The sequence below is a fragment of the Pelobates fuscus genome, chromosome 5, assembly GCF_036172605.1.
Source record: "Pelobates fuscus isolate aPelFus1 chromosome 5, aPelFus1.pri, whole genome shotgun sequence".
Lineage (NCBI taxonomy): Eukaryota > Metazoa > Chordata > Amphibia > Anura > Pelobatidae > Pelobates > Pelobates fuscus.
The window spans coordinates 284,131,651-284,153,626 of NC_086321.1; the positions used below are offsets into that span (position 1 = coordinate 284,131,651).

General features: G+C 43.6%; 1 protein-coding gene across 2 annotated transcripts in view; it reads left to right on the forward strand.

The window, feature by feature from the left end:
* HOMER3 (homer scaffold protein 3) overlaps window positions 1–21,976 on the forward strand; it is a 134,492-nt gene that overhangs the window by 96,494 nt on the left and 16,022 nt on the right. For both annotated transcript variants that reach the window (XM_063455384.1, XM_063455383.1), the window contains one exon: window positions 1,503–1,583. In XM_063455384.1, coding sequence (XP_063311454.1) covers window positions 1,503–1,583 — 81 coding nt within the window. The remainder of the gene's footprint in view (window positions 1–1,502; window positions 1,584–21,976) is intronic.

The window sequence follows — 21,976 nt, forward strand, 5'->3', positions numbered from 1 at the left end:
TCCAATAACAGTTTATTTCTATTCTTTTTATTATTTTTTTTTTTTCCTAAACAAAAAAACAAAACAATAGGATAAAGCGTGTGCATTGAGTCCCATTATGTTTTGCATGTTTGTGCACTTGGTATTTGAGGAGAAGGTGCTTATTAAATTCCTGTTTTACCAGTTAAAATGGCTAGTAAAACTGTGAAAAGTTGATGTTACAAAACAGATTCACTGTTATCCGTTGGCTCAGAGGCAAAACTAATGTAGAGAGGGCCCCTGTGCAAGAATCTGTTTGGGTTTATTTCCCGCGCAGGGGTGGCCATTGAATGTGTGTGATGTTTGAATGCAGGGGTTTATTCGTGTATAGTGTTGGCATTCAAATTTTGGACTATATGGACACATATACACACACACACGTACTAACACAGATCCAAATATACATTGACACTCACACATATAAATTCTGACATAGTTACACATACACACTGTGCGATCTGGCTGATTGGAACCTGCTTATTCTTCTCTTTTCCCTCCTCTTTCCATGTATTCCTCTCCCTTCCGACATGGTGTTCTGGGAGGTGGTGACCTGGTCTCACTTCCTCCAAGCAATGCCAATCTGACAGGGGTCCCTAATCAGAGATGCCAATAGGGAAATCTTAAGGGTGAAGAACACCGAATGGGCCACCAAGCTTGCGAGCTGCACTATTGGTAGTTCTGTTTGTGTGTTGGCTCCTCTTTTTCTAGTGGTTTTGTTATCAGTAGGGAGACGGAGGCTAATTTTCTGCTACTATGTCTTTATTCATCAGCCATCTGCACTAACAGGCTTAGATGTCCAAATGAGATACAATAGATTTGTATTTTTTATTGTATCCATTATTCTATTAATGGTTGTTATGTTTTTAATATCAGCGAATTCTGAGACCTTGAAATGTGTCCATCATCTTGAAATACAATTTTTGTTGCCAGGAGAATGTGATTAATAAACTTCAACAATTGTATGCCAAATCTCTCAGAACAAAGCCAATGTGAGCTGTCTCAGCCTGAAACAAGAACTCTAAAGAAAAATGCCTGAAATCAAAGGGGGATAAATTTAAGTACACAAAATCAGAAACCCTGTATGCACCACATTGGAAACGTACAGGGTTATTCATGAAAATGAGGATTGTCAGAAACTCATAGTAAATTTCCAAATGTAGGTCAAAATAGTGTGATTTAAAAACAATTGCCAAGTAAACTGTTTTCTGTTTGGCTATTTTGGCATAACACTGATCACCTTATGTTCTCATACATGATATATGTTTTGTTAGAATTATATGTTTATCTCTTTTTACTGTATAGTTATGTGGAATATGTCTGTGTTCTATTGATATTCCGTTTTTCAGAATTCAGTTTGAATTCCTGGCAAATCTAGCTTTATTAAAAACCACTGTAAGGCTTATCTCGGCAACACTGGCTTTGGAAGTTTATAAAAAAAACAAAAAAGTATACATGCCTAAAAGTTATATTTATTTGTACTTCAGGAAATAGCACAGTTGAGAGGGCAAAGACCAGATCTTGTGGAACTGGAGAATGAGAGAGATGATCTACTCAAGAGACTGGAGGTACGTGTCCTAAGATTTAGGTTTTTTGTGCTATATACAACTGTTACAAATTAAATTTCTTCTTGCTCTTGTATTTTACACTTAATTTATTGTGTGATTCTACAACTATCTTCCGTATTGTAGTTCTTCTGCTCACAATTAACTATGATTGCATTCATGATGACAATTGGAATCAAGAGCCTTCTCCACCATGGTTTTAATCAATAAAAGAGTAGCACAAGCATTACATAAGTTGTACTCCTACAAGTATAAAGGAAAACGTTACTCATCTACATTGCGTATGTTAAAATGACACTCCAGGCACCCAGACCACTTCTGCCCAATGGAGTGGTCTGGGTGCCAACTCTCACTACCCTTAACCCTGCAACTGTAATTATTGCAGTTTTCATTAACTGCAATAATTGCCTTGCAGGGTTAAGTCCTCCCCTAGTGGCTGTCTACTAGACGCCCACTAGAGGGCACTTCCTGGTCCATAGCACACTGTGCTATAGAGTCGCTGGACATCCTCACGCTGTGTGAGGACCTCCTGCGTCGCTAAAATCCCCATAGGAAAGCATTGAAAAGCATTTTCAATGATTTCCTATGTAGAGGTCTAATGCGCATGCGCGGCATTGCCACAGATGCGCATTAGGTTTCCCCAGCCGGCGGGCGGAATCAGTCTCCCCCCGCCGGCTGACGTAATGAAGGGGAGGAGCGGCGGCGGAGGAAGAAGCAGCGACGTGGGACATGTCGCTGCCTCTGGTAAGTGACTGAAGGGGTTTTCACCCCTTCAGCATCTGGGGATGGGAGGTGGGAGGGAGAGGGGACCTGCAGTGCCAGGAAAACGGATTGTTTTCCTGGCACTGGAGAGTCCCTTTAATGCCATCATATCCTATCTCTGTTTATATCCTCAATGTAATATTTTTGGTTTATCTTTTAAAATAATTTTATATTTTGGATACACTTTTACAATGTTTATGTAAAACATAAAAAAAGTTTTTACAAAAAAAATTAATTTGAAAAGATTATCCAAAAATATTACACCGAGGCCAATATAAAAAATTCAAGTTTCATTTTATTAAAAACCCATTATTACGATATTTTGTTCTGTGGATGAAAATCATGATGTGACTCTCTCAGATGACAAATGCCTATCTCTCAAATGTGCTGGATCATTTGGGCAGTCTTGATTTCGGAACCCTTGTGTTGTTGATGAGTTCATTTATTTTTGGTCCCATTTCTGATATACACTAGAAAAAAGCCATGAAAAAGTGTCAGTGTGACCATTCATGCAGCAGTAATCGAGCATGGGCAGCCACATTTCACTCACAAGCAGGGCTGTCATTAAGCCTTTTTTTTGGCTGATGTACATCATTAGTGAAACACAGTTCATCATTAGAAGGACCCATCTATGAATCTCTATGAAAATTAGCACTGGAATGTTGGGGTAAATAGTCAATGATCCAGCACCAAAACAAATGCAGAAAAAACGATTACGATGGCAGATATTATCAGAAGGATATGAGAATTTCTAATTATGTGTTTTGTGCTCGCTGACCTTGCATATCGTACAGTAAGTATTTGGAATTCTGTTTATAAAGTCATATACTCATACTCATGAGTCATTACTGAATTATTGATTTTTTAATGTGCCTATTATAATATTTGGCGCATAATAAAAATGGATTCTGGTGTGTTTTTTTTGGTGAATTTTGTATTCAAGGAAACAGAGCTAGAAAAGGTGGTATGTATTTTTGTATGAAGATGTGTAATCTTCTAGAATTTACACTTTGGAATGTATTTATTAAGGCAGAAATTGAGGGCAGCTGCAATGTTTTCTGGCAAATAATAGGCTGAAATCGTTCGATTTGAAATTGCCTTGAAAATTCTCTGCGACTCCTGGTTTACTGAGTAACTATCTTCCATTGTGTGACATTCCTTTCTCTATTTTGATATGAGGATATTGTTATGTAATTGTGCTCACATACTGTAGCTATGTTGTAATAACCTTGTAAATGATGGAAAGAGTGATGTAGTAAAGTAGCTCTCCATTTAAAAGAATCACAGGTGATTCACTGTTTAGTAGATAAACTCACAAAGACAACATGCATGCTATTATTTGTGCCTATTTTCTTTGAGAGTAATTGGAAACCTAGCATACAGCGGCTGCAGATACACTAATGTGCAGTTATTGCAAGCAGTCCCCTTTCTGCCTAGCACGGATGCCTCAATCAGTGCTGGACAGTGTCCAAATATTTTCTCCGTATTCTCTTGCACCCTATTTTTTTGCTCTAACTAAGTTTAATGGTTAATCCAGACGTAGACACCTTGCTCCAGGTTCCTAGTGGGATATTGACTATTCCTTACTGTCAAGGCCTAACAAGGGGAAAACAATTGACTGGAGTTGATGCATCTCTTGTGCAGAGAGAGACAGCCTCCATTTTGGATCTGGACCACTCATATGGTTGGGATCAGTCGGATATGCAAATGGTTAGGTTCTTTTTGTAATGGCACAAGATGAGCCCAAACTAGCTTTAGATCTAAGTGGGGACCCACTAAAGAGCAAGCTACTTGAGTTGTCCATTCTCACTATTCTCTTGCACCCTGTTTTTTTTTGTGTCCAATCACAGGCATCTCACTGAGAAGCCTTGCAAACCCCAATATAAAAGAAAAGTTACTTACTTAGAATGTTGCTTCTGCACTGTGGCTGCACAGTCTCTGGACTCTAGTGCACTGACGCAGTGAGCTTGGAAAGCAGGAGTACAGTTTGGCATTAAGTGCTGAAGGACTTTAGGTGTGTGACGGTCTCTTTAAACTTGACTTTGCTATAAATGGGACTTGGAACTTTTGAGTCAACACTATCAGTCTTTTCATGCTGAATTCTTTAAAGTTTATATACTGATCCAATAAGTTAATGACATAATACAATAACGCAAATGGAGCTCTTAGTCAATCTTAGATGAACAACACAGTCATGGTCTATTTTAATAAGCTTTCCAAATTCCTCCCGCTACTTCTTGAAAACCTGTGAAGGTGGAGCACCTGTCAAGGTGGGGAGCTTCTATCTGGAGATCTCCTTTTTGCTCCTCACTACTCCCTCGTACGCAGTTTAGTAATGCCGGGTGCCGGAATATGATGTCATATTCGGGTACCCGGCATCACTACAGATGGCGTGCGCAAGGGAGCAGTGAGGAGCAGGAACACTGAGCTCCTCTAGCGACCTCTCCTCCCGGCCGGGTAAATTTTAGCAGAGTATGCACCTGCAATGTGGAGAAAGCAGCTGCCTACTCTGCTTTAACACTAAATATGCACTCGCGGCTCGCTGGGCCACAAAGATGTCCATTGTGTGCCACATGCGGCCCGCGAGTTTGACATGCTTGCCCTGCTATTTGCAGCAAACAGTAAGGGTAGAGTAGAGAACTTAATGTGCAACCTTAATGCATGAATATTAAAACGTAACTTTTAATGATACATTTCTAATATGTAAAAACTGGTGAGAGTCAACACCCAAAAACACTAGTGTGTAAAAACAAAAAATAAATCAATCAAATAGATTAAAATCAACACTTGTCTGAGACTTGCATAAAGTACCCTACATACATGAAGGGACTATTGTCTAAACTGTGCGTGGATGCTATAGTTAAAGGCAAAAAGTCGGGTAACGAGTCATTAGTAGCACTGACAAGCGCTATCCACAGCCACTGTACCAGCAGTCTTTCTACGAACAACTACCTATTATGAGCAGTTTAATTAACTAGTGAGTTAGGGTCTCTATTCTAGCTATACTTATCAGGATTTTGGAGGGAGGTTTCATCCTATTGCAGTGGGAATATTAGGCATTACTTTTAAGGGGTGCCCTTGAAGGCACAGATTGTTAGGGCACCTTATCTTAGGGTTTTTCCCTTCCTCTGCAGATATCCAAGGTATTTCTTCAGCTTCATACAGCATTATTGGTGAATATTTTTACCATATCATCACCTATTAAGCCTCAAGAGAAACCTCCTCTCTCCCTCTCCTTGCAGAGATTCCTTATAAGATAATAATTCTAGATCGGTATTCCTCATTGACCCTAGCTCACTTTACTGAGACTTCATTCTTGTTTTATTAATTAGTGGGCATTTATTGTCTTCAGCTACAAGCTATCACTCACAGTTTACCAAGGGTAGGCAACCTATGGCACTAGTGCCATGCACGGCACTCGAGGTGTCTTTGCACGGCACTCAAGGCTGCTAGAGCTAAACAGGCTCTGGCTTATAAGGAGTCCCAGTGAAACTTCAGATATCTGCTAATACGAAAAGGTGGTAAATCCTCAATTTATGCCTTGCAGCACATAGAGGAAGTGATCTCAGATAATTTCCTCCCAGCACTTGTGAGTGGGAATCCACACTGTAGTAGAGCAGCCTGCAGCGGCTGTAGCAGCTCCTGTCCTTGATCTGTACCTGGCCAGCCTGGTTCCCACTGGAACCCAGGGAAGCCACCCACACTGCTAGATATACAACGAAATGCAGAATAACCCTCCCATCATACAAATAATTCCAACAGCCCACAAACAAACATACACACAATCCACACAAATGTAAAACCACTAACAATCCAAGTAATTACACACAACCCCACATGCAGCCTAGCACATGCAATACCCCAAACAGCCCCACACATACACACACTACCAAATACACAATGTGACATATCCATCCACACACATAATTCCATAAGCAGCCCCCATACACAGCCCACATTCATAGCTATCATACACAACACCACAAACTACTCATGAACATATACAATATAATAGCTCATATACGCACAAATACAACGATACAAAACAAATGCAGTATAAAAAACACAAGCGGAATACGGCAACATACACACCTCAATTTTAAAAAATAGGACCGGCACACTACCTGTACATCACAATCTTATTTCGGCACAGTGCTGCTAAAAAGTTGCTTACCCCTTTTTTAGACAAAAGTCCCCTCAGGCATGTGGGGTATTTTATGCAAGTCTCAGAAAAGTGTTGATTTTATTCTATTTGATTTATTAATTAGTGGGCATTTATTGTCTTCAGCTACAAGCTATCACGCACAGTTTAGACAATAATCCTCACATGCATTTTCTTTCAGCTTGCTTCTAATCCCAGACAAGTGTTGGAAACACCTTGTTGCAACACCTAGATACTCTGGGTGATGACTCCCACCAGTTTTATTCAGCTCAACTTACTGAGACTTCTTTCGTTTTCTACTAATTAGTGGGCATTTATTGTCATAAGCTACAGCTATCACACACTGTTTAGACAATAATCCCCCACTATTAATTTCAACTTGCTACTAATCCAAGACAAGTGTTTGAAACGCCTTGCTGCAGCCCCCAGATAAAAGTGTGCTCTCTTAACGCGACTTTTTGTCTTTAACTATAGCATCCACACACAGTTTAGACAATAATCCCCACTACTAATGTTTTTATCAAATTGCATCATATCCCAGACAAGAATTGTAATAGAGTTGAGCGAACCCGAACTGTAAAGTTGGGGTTCGTACCGAACATTAAGAATTTTTGACCCCGAACCTGGACATTTCAGTAACAGTTCGAGTTCGGTGTTCGGCGATTTAATGGCGCGTTTTGAAAAGCTGCAGCCAATCAACAAGCGTTTGACTAGTGTGCCCTTAGAAGCCATCACAGCCATGCCTACTAATGGCATGACTGTGATTGGCCAGTGCAGTATGTGACCCAGCCTCACGTCACATGAGCTCTTATTAGTGTAGGGAGAGGATGCTGCAGCTGTGAGGGACAGATTAGGAAAGAATTCTGGTGCTGAATCTGCAAACTACAGCGATTATTTTTGTGGTTGCAATACTAAATTTTTGTACCCTGCCCTGAGCCCAGTGCCACAGAAGATACTTTAATCCTGTTCTGGTAGCTCAGTGGGCAACATCTAGGCATTTTGAAATACTGCTGTGACATTGCAGTTTGACAAATTCAAATTTTTTTTGGAGGTAAAAATTTAATTTGGGGCGTGCACTTCATATCTGAGAGTCAAATAGAACCGCCAAATACTGCTGTGACAGTTTGACCAATTCACAATTTTTTCGTGCTAAAAAGTAAATTTGGGGCATGCACTTCGATATCTGAGAGTCAAATAGAACCTTCAAATACTGTGGTTACATCGCACTTTGAAAAATTCACATTTCTTTGGTGCTAAAAAGTAAATTTGGGGGCGTGCACTTCATATCTGAGAGTGAAATAGAACCGTCAAATACTGTGGTTACATCGCAGTTTGACCAATTCACATTTTTTTGGTGCTAAAAAGTAAATTTGGGGGCGTGCACTTCATATCTGAGAGTCAAATATAACCGTCAAATACTGTGGTTACATCGCACTTTGAAAAATTCACATTTCTTTGGTGCTTAATAGTACATTTGCAGCCTGCGGTGCATTTTTTTGCAGTCCAATAAAACTGTTAAATATTACTGTTACATTGTTGTTTGACAAATTCACATTTTTTGAGACCGTGAAGTAACTGTATTAATTACGCCTGTCACACTGTTGTGACCTCTAGAAATGTTTTCTCTCTAGGACACCAGCACTGCCTTACTGTCAGTGAACTTAATTGTTGACTATTGGCGGTCACATTGTCGCCTGACATAAACCATCTGTTAGTTTGGTGGGTGAACGCAAAGAATGAGAAAAGCGTCAAATAAGGGACGTGGCTCTGGTCGTGGTGCTGCTGGTGTTGGTGGAGCTCCTGTTGCAGGGAGAGGACGTGGTCGATCTGTGCCAGCTACACGCACAAGTGAAACACCTTCCTCAGGTCTGACTTGGCGCCAGAACCTTCAGCGTTATTTGGTAGGCCCGAATGCCGCTCTACGAATGGTGAGGCCAGAACAAGTACAGGCGGAAATAGATTGGATGGCTGACAGTGCCTCCAGTTCCTTCACATTGTCTCCCATCTGGTCCCCTGCTGAAAGCTCAGAGTTGGCACCTGCAGCCCATGGCCATCTGTCTTTCACCTCATCCCCTTGCATATCAGCCAAGCAGTCTGAGCCACAAGTCATGCAGCAGTCTCTTATGCTTTTTGATGACTCTGCTGGCGGGGTTTCCGTGGGCCATCCACCTAGCCCTGCCCCAGAAGTGGAAGAGAATGAGTGCACTGATGCACAACCACCGCAGCACGTCTCTAATGATGACGAAACACAGGTGCCAACTGCTGTGGCTTTCTGCAGTGTGCAGACCGGCAAGGAGGGCAGAGTTGAAGAGTGGGTGGAAAATGTTGTGGAGCATGATGAGGTCCTAGACCCCACGTGGAATCAAGGTTTTGCGAGTGATGCGTGCAGTTTGGAGGAAGAGGCGGTGGTCGCACAGAGGCACCAGCACAGCATAAGAGGGAGCAGGGTGCAAAAGCGGACCGGCTGTCCCCTAGACAATACGCCTGCTACTGCCCACCACACCAAGGGACCAAGCACACCAAAGCCAGCTCCAAGGAGTTCCCTGGCGTGGCAGTTCTTCAGACAATGTGCTGACGACAAGACACGAGTGGTTTGCACACTGTGCAATCAGAGCCTGAAGCGAGGCATAAATGTTCTAAACCTGAGCACAACCTACATGACCAGGCATCTACATGCAAAGCACGAGCTGCAGTGGAGTAAGCACCTCAAAAACCAAGAAAGGTCTCAGGCTCCTTCTTCCTCTTCTGCTGTTTTCTCGGCCTCTTTCTCCACCTCTGGAGTGACAGTGGCACCTGCCACCCCGCAAACAGAGGATGTGGCAGCAACGCCACCACATCCGCCACCGTCCCCAAGCATCTCCACACTGTCCCATGGAAGCGTTCAGCTGTCCATCTCCCAAACACTGGAGAGAAAGAGGAAGTACCCGCCTACCCACCCGCGATCCCTGGCCCTGAATGCCAGCATTTTTTTAAATTCCTGGCCTTTAAAAATGCTGTCATTCCGTCTGGTGGAGACAGACAGTTTTAAAAACCTGATGGCGGTGGCTGTCCCACAGTACGTGGTTCCCAGCCGCCACTACTTTTCCAGGCAAGCCATCCCTTCCCTGCACAACCAATTGGTGGACAAAATCAGGTGTGCACTGCGCAACGCCATCTGTGGCAAGGTCCACAAAATCACTGATACATGGACCAGTAAGCACGGGCAAGGACACTATATCTCCCTAACTGCACACTGGGCAAATGTAGTGGCGGCTGGGCCTGAGGCGGATAGCAGTTTGGCACATGTCCTTCCGCCACCGAGGATTGCAGGGCATTTCTCTTTGCCTCCTCCTACTCCGATTCCTCCTCCTTTACCACCTCTTTATCCGGTCAGCGTAACACCTTCACCACCAACTTCAGCACAGGCAGGGGGAAACGACAGCAGGCTTTTTTAAAACTCATATGTTTGGGGGGAAATCCCCACACCGCGCAGGAGCTGTGGACGGGCATGGAACAACAGACCGATGAGTGGATGTTGCCACTGAGCCTCAAGCCCAGCCTGGTGGTGTGGGATAATTGGCGAAATCTCGTAGCAGCTCTGGGCCTAGCCGGTTTGACGCACATCCCTTGCTTGGCGCATGTGCTGAATTTGGTGGTGCAGAAATTCCAGAAAAACTACCCAGATATATCCAAGTTGCTGCAGAAAGTGCGGGCCGTCTGTGCTCGCTTTCGGCGTTCTCACCCTACTGCTGCTCGCTTCTCTGCGCTGCAGCGTAACTTCGGCCTTCCCGCTCACCGCCTCATATGCGATGTGCCCACAAGGTGAAACTCCACCTTGCACATGCTGGAGAGACTGTGCGAGCAGCAGCAGGTGATAGTGGAGTTTCAGCTGCAGCACGCACGGGTCAGTCGCTCTGCGGAACAGCACCACTTCACCACCAATGAGTAGGCATCCATGCGAGACCTGTGTGCCATGTTGCGCTGTTTCGAGTACTCCACCAACATGGCCAGTGCCGATGATGCCGTTCTCAGCCTTACTATCCCGCTTCTATGTCTCCTTGAAAAAACGCTTTGGGCGATGATGGAAGAGGATGTGGCACAGTAGGAAGAGGGATCATTTCTATGGTTATCAGGCCAGTCATTCACAAGTGGCTTGGATGGTGGGTTCCTGCACCAGCATAGGCCAGGTACACAATTGTCCAGCCAGGGCACAGTTCTGGAGGAGGAGGAGGAGGAACCGTGTTCACAGCAGGGTGGCACCCAACGCAGCTCAGGGGCATCACTGGAGCGTGGCTGGGGGGATACGGAAGACACAGCCCATACACTTCCCACAGAGGACAGCTTATCCTTGCCTCTGGGCAGCCTGGCATACATGAGCGACTACATGCTGCAGTGCCTGCGCAACAACTGCCGAGTTGCCCATATTCTAACTTGTGCTGATTACTGGGTGGCCACCCTGCTGGATCCCCATTACAAGGACAACATGCTGTCCTTAATTCCCTCACTGGAGCGTGATCGGAAGATGCACGCTGGTAGACGTGCTGCTGAGGGCATTCCCAACTCACACTGGGGGCTCAGTGGAAGCACAAGGCGAAGGCAGAGGAGGAGGAAAAGGTAGCCAACACAGCTGGGGCACCGCCAGCACCTCAGGAGGCATGGTTAGCATGGCCAAAATGTGGAAAAGCTTTGTCAGCACGCCACAACAAGCAGCACCATCAGCTGATATGGAACATCTTAGCAGGAGGCAGCATTTCAGCAACATGGTGGAACAGTACGTGTGCACACTCCTACACGTAATGACTGATGGGTCTGCCCCATTCAACATCTGGGTCTCCAAATTGGGCACATGGCCTGAGCTTGCCCTTTATGCCTTGGAGGTGCTTGCCTGCCCTGCAGCCAGTGTATTGTCTGAACGTGTGTTTAGCATGGCAATGGGCGTTATCACAGACAAGCGCAGCCAACGTGGACAAGCTCACGTTTATTAAAATGAACCAGGCATGGAACCCACCAGACTTGTCTGTACCTTATGCAGAATAGACATTTATACCGGCCTCACCCAGCCATTGTTATACTCAAGTGCACTTATTCTTTGTTTTCTTTTTTATATGTCCCAATATTTTGGGGGCTACCCAATAAAAGTGTTGGCTACCTCCTCCACTGCCGCCTCACCTACACTGCCACGGTCACCGCCTCCTCAACCTCCTACTCTACATCCACCTCCTCCTCCTAGTTCAAGATTATACTCTTAACCCCATTTTACTTCCTTTTGCAGCCCTTTAGTCCTTTCCAGGACTTTTTTAGAGCCATTTTAGTGCCCAAATGTTCGGGTCCCCATTGACTTCAATAGGGTTCGGGGTCAAGTTTGGGTCCCGAACTCGAACTTTTTGCCTAAGTTTGGCCGAACCCGGCAAACCCGAACATCTAGGTGTCCCTCAACTCTAGTTGGTAAATACCTGGCTGGGACTCCCAGATACCACTGGACACTCTGTACCCAACTTATTGTCTTAAAACTACAGCTACCACGCACAGTTTAGACAATAGTCCCCTCACGTGTGGGGTACTTTATGCAAGTCTATGAGAAATGTTGATTTTATTCCATTTGATTGATTTATTTTTTTGTTTTACACACTAGTTTTTACATATAAGAAATGTATCATTAAAAGTTGTTTTAATATTCACGCATTAAGGTTGCACATTAAGTTCTCTACTGTACCCTTACAGTTTCCTACAACTAGTAGGGTATTCCACTCCATAGGATACTCTACCAATATCCTTTCTCTCCCATTCCCCTCACACCTTTGTGCATTATTTGTGAATCAATTTGACTAGGGGTTAACCCCCACTCAAGAGATAAGCTACTGCATACCTTCTATCTTTGTTTACATTTGCTCGTAATGTTGTAAGTACAAATTCACTCATGTAGGTAGACATGCCAAATGTTTGCAGTAATACCTATTTTTTGGACTAACACATATATAAATATATATATACTAATCAATATAATTTTATTGATCAGCTGGCTTCGTACTTGAATAAAAGAAGAAACTCTCTGAAGCTTATTTTTAATAGGTTTTGTCAGTCAGTAAAAAAAAGGTATGTTTGACACAATAGATAGATAGGTAGATGGTTCAATGGTTTGTGTTCTTCACAGTAAAATAGATTGATTGAAGAATAAAAACCAGGCACTTTGCACAGATATCTGCAGAGACATGTTTATAAAGCATGTCACACTAAATGATACTGAAATTAATAGTTGTTCACCTTCAGATACACTAAACTGAATAGAGTACATCCAATTGCAATTTGGGTGGTTGAATTATATTAAAGGTGGGATTCGCGTTATTTAAGGATAATAACAAAAGCTTGGGGGTTTACAGTAATTATAGAGTGAGATCTGACCTGTGGAGAGACATTTGAGGTTTAGATTACCTGATTGCGTGTAAACTTATTTTGTGCTGTACAAAATCCAGCTTTGGTAACTATAGTAACCAACTGAACATTAAGTTAGTGTTTCAGAGACCCCTTACAGAGAAATATGCTTCTCATCTTTTCTATCAGTACAGTTATTTATTTATTTTTGTTGTTTTTCTTTTTTTGTTTTGTTTTTGCGTAGAATAAAAAGTCTTGTCTCTTAAAAAAAATGTAATTGTTTTGAGTGTTTAATCGGTATTGACCTATCTACATGCAGTGCCTCAGTGATGGTATTTTTTTGAAAAGGGTATTTGATAGCCCCCAAGTTTTAGTCAGATGTTGGTCTTCAGAGAAAAAAAATCTGGTGAGATGTCTCAATTTATTCCTAGTATAATAACCAGAACGCAAAGTCTACAAATTTACATCTGTGAAACATTCGATAAACACTGACCAAAATTTAACTTTTAGATATTATACCAATATGTTAAAAACTCATGAATTACCGGTAAGTATTTGAATTGCAAACATACTGTGCATTCAGAAAAGATTCATCCCCTTCATTTTTTTTGTGCTACAATTGTTTAGATAATTAAATTTCACATCAATCCTACATTTAATACCCCCTAATGACAAAGCAAAAAACTATTTTGTTACACCATTGCAAATCTATAAAACACACATTATTTGCAGCACAGGGCCAGTGCAAGGATGTTGGGCTCCACAGACTGTATTGGCTGGATTTTACTGCCCTTCACACTGCTCCCCCCGCCTTACCACCCCCCAAAAAACTGCATCTTTACCTACATGTCTCTTAAACCCTCTTTTGAAGGTCTTACTCCTTTAGTGTATCTTATCCCCCTTATGTGTCTTACCCCCCCCTCCCCCAATATCCCTTCTCTGGGTCTCTTTCTCCCCCGCCATGTTTTTCTTTCTTATCCCCCCAGCACCTTGTTTGTTTATCTCCCTCAACTGTCCCTTTCACATCTGCCCTCCTGTCTGCTTGCCTTCATGTAGCGTGACCTCAGAGACTGAGGTAGACTGCTAACCGGTCTGATAGGAAACTGTTCGTTTCTCTCAGCAAGCCGCTTCCTGTCAGACTGCGTAGAGCAGGGGTTCCCAACCCAGTCCTCAAGTACCCCCTACCAGTCCAGTATTTAGGGATTACCCCAGGGCTCGAGTCCTGCAGGAATGCATTGAAACGCCGTTCCTGCACTTTTACCAAAGCAGGAACGCCGTTCACGCTAGTAGTCCTGCAGGAACTGCCCTGTTACCAGCACACTTTATGTTCCCTCTCCAGCTGCAGCTCACATTCATGAGACCCACGGCTGTCAAAGAGTTGCCACGGGTTACCATGGCAACGCTCCGCACAGCACGCAGGCGAGTCTCGCAAGAGTTAGACAGAGCTGGAGAGGGAACACAGAGTGTGCTGGGCCCCCGTGTGCAGCGGCTGGCTCACTCCACCATACCATCGGACCTCCAGGCGATCTCCCCCCTCCCTGTCAAGGAATAAAAGAAAAATTATACACACACACACATCATCCAGCACACGCACACACACATCATCCAGCATGCACACAGTATTATTAGTATGCCATTTATTAAGCGCCTTCAAATTCCGCAGCACTTTACACTACATTCATGATACACACACTGCACTCACTACAAACACTACATACAGTATACACAATCTGCACTCACTACAAACACACTACATTCATTATACATACTGTGCATTCACTGCAAACACACTACATTCATTATACACACTCTGCATTCACTACAAACACACTACATTCATTATACACTCTCTGCATTCACTACAAACACACTACATTCATTATACACACTCTGCATTCACTACAAACACACTACATTCATTATACACACTCTGCATTCACTACAAACACACTACATTCATTATACACACTCTGCATTCACTACAAACACACTACATTCATTATACACACTCTGCATTCACTACAAACACACTACATTCATTATACACACTCTGCATTCACTACAAACACACTACATTCATTATACACACTCTGCATTCACTACAAACACACTACATTCATTATACACACTCTGCATTCACTACAAACACACTACATTCATTATACACACTCTGCATTCACTGCAAACACACTACATTCATTATACATACTGTGCATTCACTGCAAACACACTACATTCATTATACACACTCTGCATTCACTGCAAACACACTACATTCATTATACACACTCTGCATTCACTGCAAACACACTACATTCATTATACACACTCTGCATTCACTACAAACACACTACATTCATTATACACACTCTGCATTCACTACAAACACACTACATTCATTATACACACTCTGCACTCAGTTTTTGTGATTTTTTTTTTTTGTGTGTACCAGGGTTGCTGGTATAGGAAGGAGTGCCAATCCTTTTATGTGCTCCAACAGTGGATCACTTCAGCCCTCCAAGTTGGGAGGCTGAGTTGGCCTTGGATCTCTAGCGTAGCTTCTTGCCTGTGGAGGGAAAGATAAAAGGCATAAACCAATTCCCCTTTCTGCGGGGGATTCAATTCCCGCTACGCAGTGCCTGCCTATAAAATCTAATTGTGCTCATCTACATAATATTTTTTGGCTCCCTGACCCAAAACTCCCCAGAATGGCATCTGCTCAGTTAGTGTTAGGCTCTACCCCAAGCAACCACTTTTAAACAAATATAGAAATTAAAATAAGCAAGAAAGACTTTGAAACGTATATAGACTTACTATAAACTGCATTATTGGGCATACCTTTCATCTAGGGGAGTTTATTCAGCCCAGATGAAGTGGTCTGGGTTCCTAAAGTGTCCCATTATTATTTTTAGATAAACTTGTTATGAAAATTATTTTTTTGTAATATTTAGCTTATATATAATATATTTTTATGTAGAATATAGAACTTGATATTTTATTATTATTAAAAAAAAATATTGTAAAAGTTTATCCTAAAATATTTAATCATTTGGAAAGGTTATCCAACAATATTAAACCAAGGCCAAAGTTAGACAAATTAGAAATATGCCATTGAATGACTTGCCAAGACCTCACCCACATTCACAGATTTCAGCTGTTGAAATAAAATTGAAAACCAGTTCTGTTCGCAAGCTTGTAAGGATGATTTGTTCTGATTTAAAATGCCACTATACTCCAATTGGTGGTGGGGGGTAAAAAAATCAGCATTCATTTATTGAAGAAAAAATATATAAATTAATAATGAGAAAAAAGAAGCTGTATGGCTGCCATTGAGTATAACTGCTTGAATCTTTTTCTTTACCTAATCCTGATGTAACTGGGCAATCCTTTCTTAAAAATAAACAAATTGTTAAAAAGTAAAAAAATCTCATGTGTTTCTCTATTTAATATACAAGTGGATCCTAACTTAGTATTTCCACTAAACTGTCATTTATTTTCGTCCTTTTGCTCATAAACTTGTGTCTCCCATAATGAACGCTGACTGTGTTTTTCTTTCGTCTATTGAGCATTATATTAATAATTGAATGGAATTGATTATTTATTCTCTTGTAGAGCAACTAATTTACTTTTTTTCCCCCCAGTGGTGTGTTTCTAGCTAGACGTATGTGTTTAATGTGAGCTAAAACGAACAGATAGCCATAGGTAGGTAGACAGATAGATATTGAAAGACAGATTATATAGATTCATCTCCTGTCTGTCAGTGTGGCTGTGAATGGTCTCCGTGATCTATGCGAATACTGTTTGGTATGTATTCTTTCTGTCGGCGTGTTCATGGTTTCCATGGTAATGCTTTGCCCCAATGCTCCGTTGAAGGATAAAGAGAGGCTCCCTGTTATTCTTGTATATCGGCAGAGAAAGTCAAGAGTGGAGGGAGGGGGGCAGTTTACACCAGACACTGCATGAGACCAGCTGGTTCTATACCATAATCGCTCTTAACAAGAATATCCTATTATCTTGTCCTTTATTCAACTGAATATAGTAAACCCAAGAAGCTGAGATGAGCTCTTTCTTAAATAAATATGTTTCAAATCTTTTTTATCTTCCTCCTGCATCACTCCTGTGTTAAGCGCTAGAAGAAAAGAAAAAACACTGCCGCAAATAATGCACATGTGTATCTATTTACTAATGCACGTTATTTTTCATTTATAGAATGCCCAGATATTCTATGCAGCGTTTATCAAATGAATACAAAAAGGAAAGTACAAAAAAAAACCACAGTAAAGCAGAGTGCTGAATCCCAGGAGCCCATGACCCCAACTAGGTCAAAACCACTACATACTAGAAAGAATCATGAGCATAACAAGAATGCCATGTCATCATTCATAAAAGATAATCTTTATTACAAAGTTAATAAAACCAAAATAGAAAATAGGGTAAGGTTTTATATGTGATAGTATGTACAGTGATGATATATGTTTGGAAGTACTGAATAAAGTATTCTTCTTATAAAGTGTGTATGGTTCATCAGGAAAAATGTGTAAATTAATGTAAACATCTTAGGCTTGCAAAGAGTACAATAACTATAACATGCAAAAAAACAAGCTGGTGATCCAATGCTTTATTATATAGAGATGCCTGGCTTTTTGACCCACAGACCAAATTATACTATATGAAACGATTTATCTATGTTTTTATGGGGTGGAAACCGGGTACTTCTGGCATCTTAGTGTGCTACACTGTGACAAAGTTCGGCCCGGGCATTGAAAAGCAGAGTATCCCAAAATAGAGCGCCTTTTTCTTTGGTTCTGTGCCCTATTGTGGTTAACTTGTTGTTCCCTCTAGTGCTAATGAGTTTCCTGATAGTGTTCTCTGGTATTTTTTGACTTGACTTGTATTTGGACTATTCTGTTTTTTGGTTCCCTGACTTAGCTATTCTTTATCGTTATCCTGATCTCTGCTTTTCCTAGACTTTGGCTATTCCTTGACTATTGTCTTGCTATCCAGGTCCGATAATTTGTTTTCTTTATTTAGGGTTGCATTTTGTTAGGTTCACTTTGCCTTGACACCCTGGCATCCATACAACAAGTCCTACCAAAGGAGACTGACTCACAAACAGACTTCAAGGATGCATACTACCAGATCCTGATTCAAGTGCAGAACATAAGGTTTCCATGTCCTGGAGAAACATTTTTAGTTTCTGGGTCTTCTGTTTGGCCTACGCCTGTCTCCAAGAATGTTTTAAAGGATATATATCTCTGAAAGCAGTCCTAAAGAAATAAGGAGTTCAGATTTTCCATTTTCTTGATGATATTATTTTTTTTTTATTTTTTATCAATCTTTCTTTTATTAAGGCATTGTATTTGGATGATACAGAATAAAGAAGGGGAGATGAATGCATTGTACACAAGATAGGGATATCATATTAAGATTTTACATCACCTTGATATGACTGCCTCATTTTATATTAAGTAGAATGTAGACATGCTAAACTGCTGGTAAAGAAAAACAAAAACACAGAATATAAAGAATATAAACATGCTAAGCTTATGATTAAGTAGAGTGTAGAAGCCAGACATGCTGAACTGTTGCGTCACGATTATAAACAGGCGTATATTAAAAAGAATAAAACATTAGAGTAAGATTTATATTGCTTGTTTATCTGGAATAAAGTCTGTCTAGTGCGGGCCATGTTGGAGATACCTCAGTGTGGCATCTTCCTTCCACCTCGGGGCTCTGTGGTAGACAGTTTCTCAGAGGGTGTCTTGGAAGGCTGTTGTGGTGGTGCTGCGACCGCTCAGATCCTCTAGCCCAGGTTGATGTGGGAGTCGCTTCTCTGTGTCTTTGGGTCCCCCCTCCGCTTTCGCAAAGCCCCTCCGGGTATGTGGATGGTGGATAGGATTATGGTCCTTTCGGACTCTCAGCCCAGAAGGAGGTTTGGTGCTCCGTTTGGTTGCCCGTGTTCGCGGCTTGGTGTGCGGGGTTGAGCGTGTAGTTGGCCCTGTGGGTGCCGGGGGCTAAGCGCGGTGGCCATTTTGTGTACACTGTGTGGATGTTGTGATGGGCTGTCAGCATGTGATATCAGCATGTAACTGTATGCACTCTTCAAGTTTATGCCAGAATGCCTCGAAGATCACATCTATCCTTGCGGTGTAAGCTGCGCACTCAGTGTGACAGTCTGCTGGACTCGCCGTGCTTTCCCGGGGTCGCGTGGGCTTATTTTTGCCTGCTGGTGCCAGAGCTCTCAGAAAGCACGACCGCCCATCTTGGCTGTCAGGGCCCACCCCCCTGGATGGTATTCTGATCATGGCTCAGAGCAAGATGCCAGCAGTCCAGAACACAGCCAGAGTAATTTCGTTTCTTGAAGAACATGATTGGATTTTGGATTTTGAATCGAAAAAAGAGAAATTTGTTCCCAGCCACCTCAATTGGTTTTTCTGGGTGCATATATCAACACAGAAAGAGTTATCAGAGGAAAGAAAATGTAGTTTACAGGACAACATCCAGTCTATTTTGAGCATTATTCACACCTCAGCCAGACAGTGTATGAGCCTCTTGTGCTCTTTAACTTCAACTATAGGCTTGGTGTATTGGGCTCACTGGCATATAAGATGTGCTCAAATGAACTTTATCCAACAGGTCAACCTCCTGAATACAGGGGAGGGATCAGGAGTGAATCCCATCAGAGAATTGAGACTGATTTAAGTATATATTTCTAAGTTGCAGGCCAGCAGGGCTGCCATCAGAAATTTTGGGGCCCCTGACACAGCTCAAGGTCTGGGCCCCCCGGCGCCTGCACCCGAGTCGTCGTCCCCCCCCCCCCCCCCACGAGTCCGCCCACAGGGATGCAGTGTCTGCAGGGCCGGTGCAAGGATTTTTGCCACCCTAGGCTAAAGTAAAGTTTGCCGCCCCATGTGACATCACAGTGCCCCACCCATATGATCTGCCATGTTAACTAATACAGTGCTGCAGTGCCGCCGTGTTTACAATAAAAGGCCTGCAGGGACAGGCTATAGACACCAGAACCACTACATTAAGCTGCAGTGTTCTGGGGACTATAGTGTCCCTTTAATGTGAGGTAAATTAGAGATTAGTGCCACGAATAATATACTAGATTGCCTACTTACAACCAGATGAGGATGATGATGGGCTTCAGCTGCCGTCTGGCTCCACTGGTCTGGTGTAGAACAGGCTCTCTGGAGGCGGTTTGTAACTGTGGTCACAAAAATCAATGTTCTGGGAGAACGGGAAGCAGCTCAATTTTTTGAGGGCCCTTTACACAGCTCAAGATCTGGGTCCCTGGTCCACCTTCATGTTCCACCAATGAGTTTGTTCACAGGGGTGTGTGTGTGTGGGGGGGGGGGTGTCCTGATGTGTGTAAGGAATGCATTGTGTGAATCTGTGTTTGTATGTGTAAGGGCTGCAAGGTGAGTTTGTGTATGTATGGGATGCAGTGTGCGTGTCTGTAAGGGATGCACTGAGTGTGTGGAAGGGGTGCATTGTGTGTTGCTGTGTGTAAGGGATGCATTGCTTGTGTATGTGTGTCTGTGTGTAATGCATTGTGTGTTTTTCTGTGTGCAAGGGGTGCATTGTGTGTGTGTGTGATGGATGTCAATCTCTGCCCCTACCCCCGTCAATTTCCTTCTTCTCCCCCCCTCCAATTTCCTTCCTCCCCCTCCAATTTCCTTCCTCTCCCCCCTCCAATTTCCTTCCTCCCTCCCTCCCTCCCTCTCCCCCTCAAATTTCCTTCCTCCCTCCCCCCTCAAATTTCCTTCCTCTCCCCCCTCAAATTTCCTCCCTTCCTCTCCCCCTCCCTCAAATTTCCTCCCTTCCCTCAAATTTCCTTCCTCCCCCCCCCAAATTTCCTCCCTTCCTCTCCCCCCCTCAAATGTCCTCCCTTCCTCTCCCCCTCCCTCAAATGTCCTCCCTTCCTCTCCCCCTCCCTCAAATGTCCTCCCTTCCTCTCCCCCTCCCTCAAATGTCCTCCCTTACTCTCCCCCTCCCTCAAATGTCCTCCCTCCCTCTCCCCCTCCCTCAAATGTCCTCCCTCCCTCTCCCCCTCCCTCAAATTTCCTCCCTTCCTCTCCCCCCTCCCTCAAATTTCCTCCTTTCCTCTCCCCCCTCCCTCAAATTTCCTCTATTCCTCTCCCACCCCCAAATTTCCTTCCTCTCCCCCCTCCCTCAAATTTCCTCCCTTCCCTCAAATTTCCTTCCTCCCCCCCAAAATTTCCTCCCTTTCTCTCGCCCCCTCAAATGCCCTCCCTTCCTCTCCCCCTCCCTCAAATGTCCTCCCTTCCTCTCCCCCTCCCTCAAATGTCCTCCCTCCCTCTCCCCCTCCCTCAAATTTCCTCCCTTCCTCTCCCCCCTCCCTCAAATTTCCTCCCTTCCTCTCCCCCTCCCTCAAATTTCCTCCCTTCCTCTCCCACCCCCAAATTTCCTTCCTCTCCCCCCTTCAAATTTCCTCCCTTCCTCTCCCCCCCAAATTGCCTTCCTTTCCGCCCCCACTTTCCCAAATTTCCTTCCTCTCCCCCTTCAAATTTCCTCCCTTCCTCTCCCCCCCCAAATTTCCTCCCTCCCTCCCCCCTCACTCCCTCACTCCCTCAAATTTCCTCCCTCCCTCTCCCCCCTCAATCCCTCAAATTCCCTCCCTCCCTCCCTCTCCCCCCTCAAAGTTCCTCCCTTCCCTTCCTCTCCCCCCCACTCATTCAAATTTCCTCCCTCCCTCTCCCCCCCCACCCCACTCACTCAAATTTCCTCCCTCTCCCCCCCCACCCCCACTCACTCAAATTTCCTCCCTCTCCCCCCCCCACCCCCACTCACTCAAATTTCCTCCCTCTCCCCCCACCCCCACTCACTCAAATTTCCTCCCTCTCCCCTCCCACTCAAATTTCCTCCCTCTCCCCCCCACCCACTCAAATTTCCTCCCTCTCCCCCCCCACCCCCACTCAAATTTCCTCCCTCTCCCCCCCCACTCAAATTTCCTCCCTCTCCCCCCCACTCAAATTTCCTCCCTCTCCCCCACTCAAATTTCCTCCCTCCCCCCCACAAATTTCCTCCCTCTCCCCCCCACAAATTTCCTCCCTCTCCCCCCCACCCCCACAAATTTCCTCCCTCTCCTCCCCCCCCA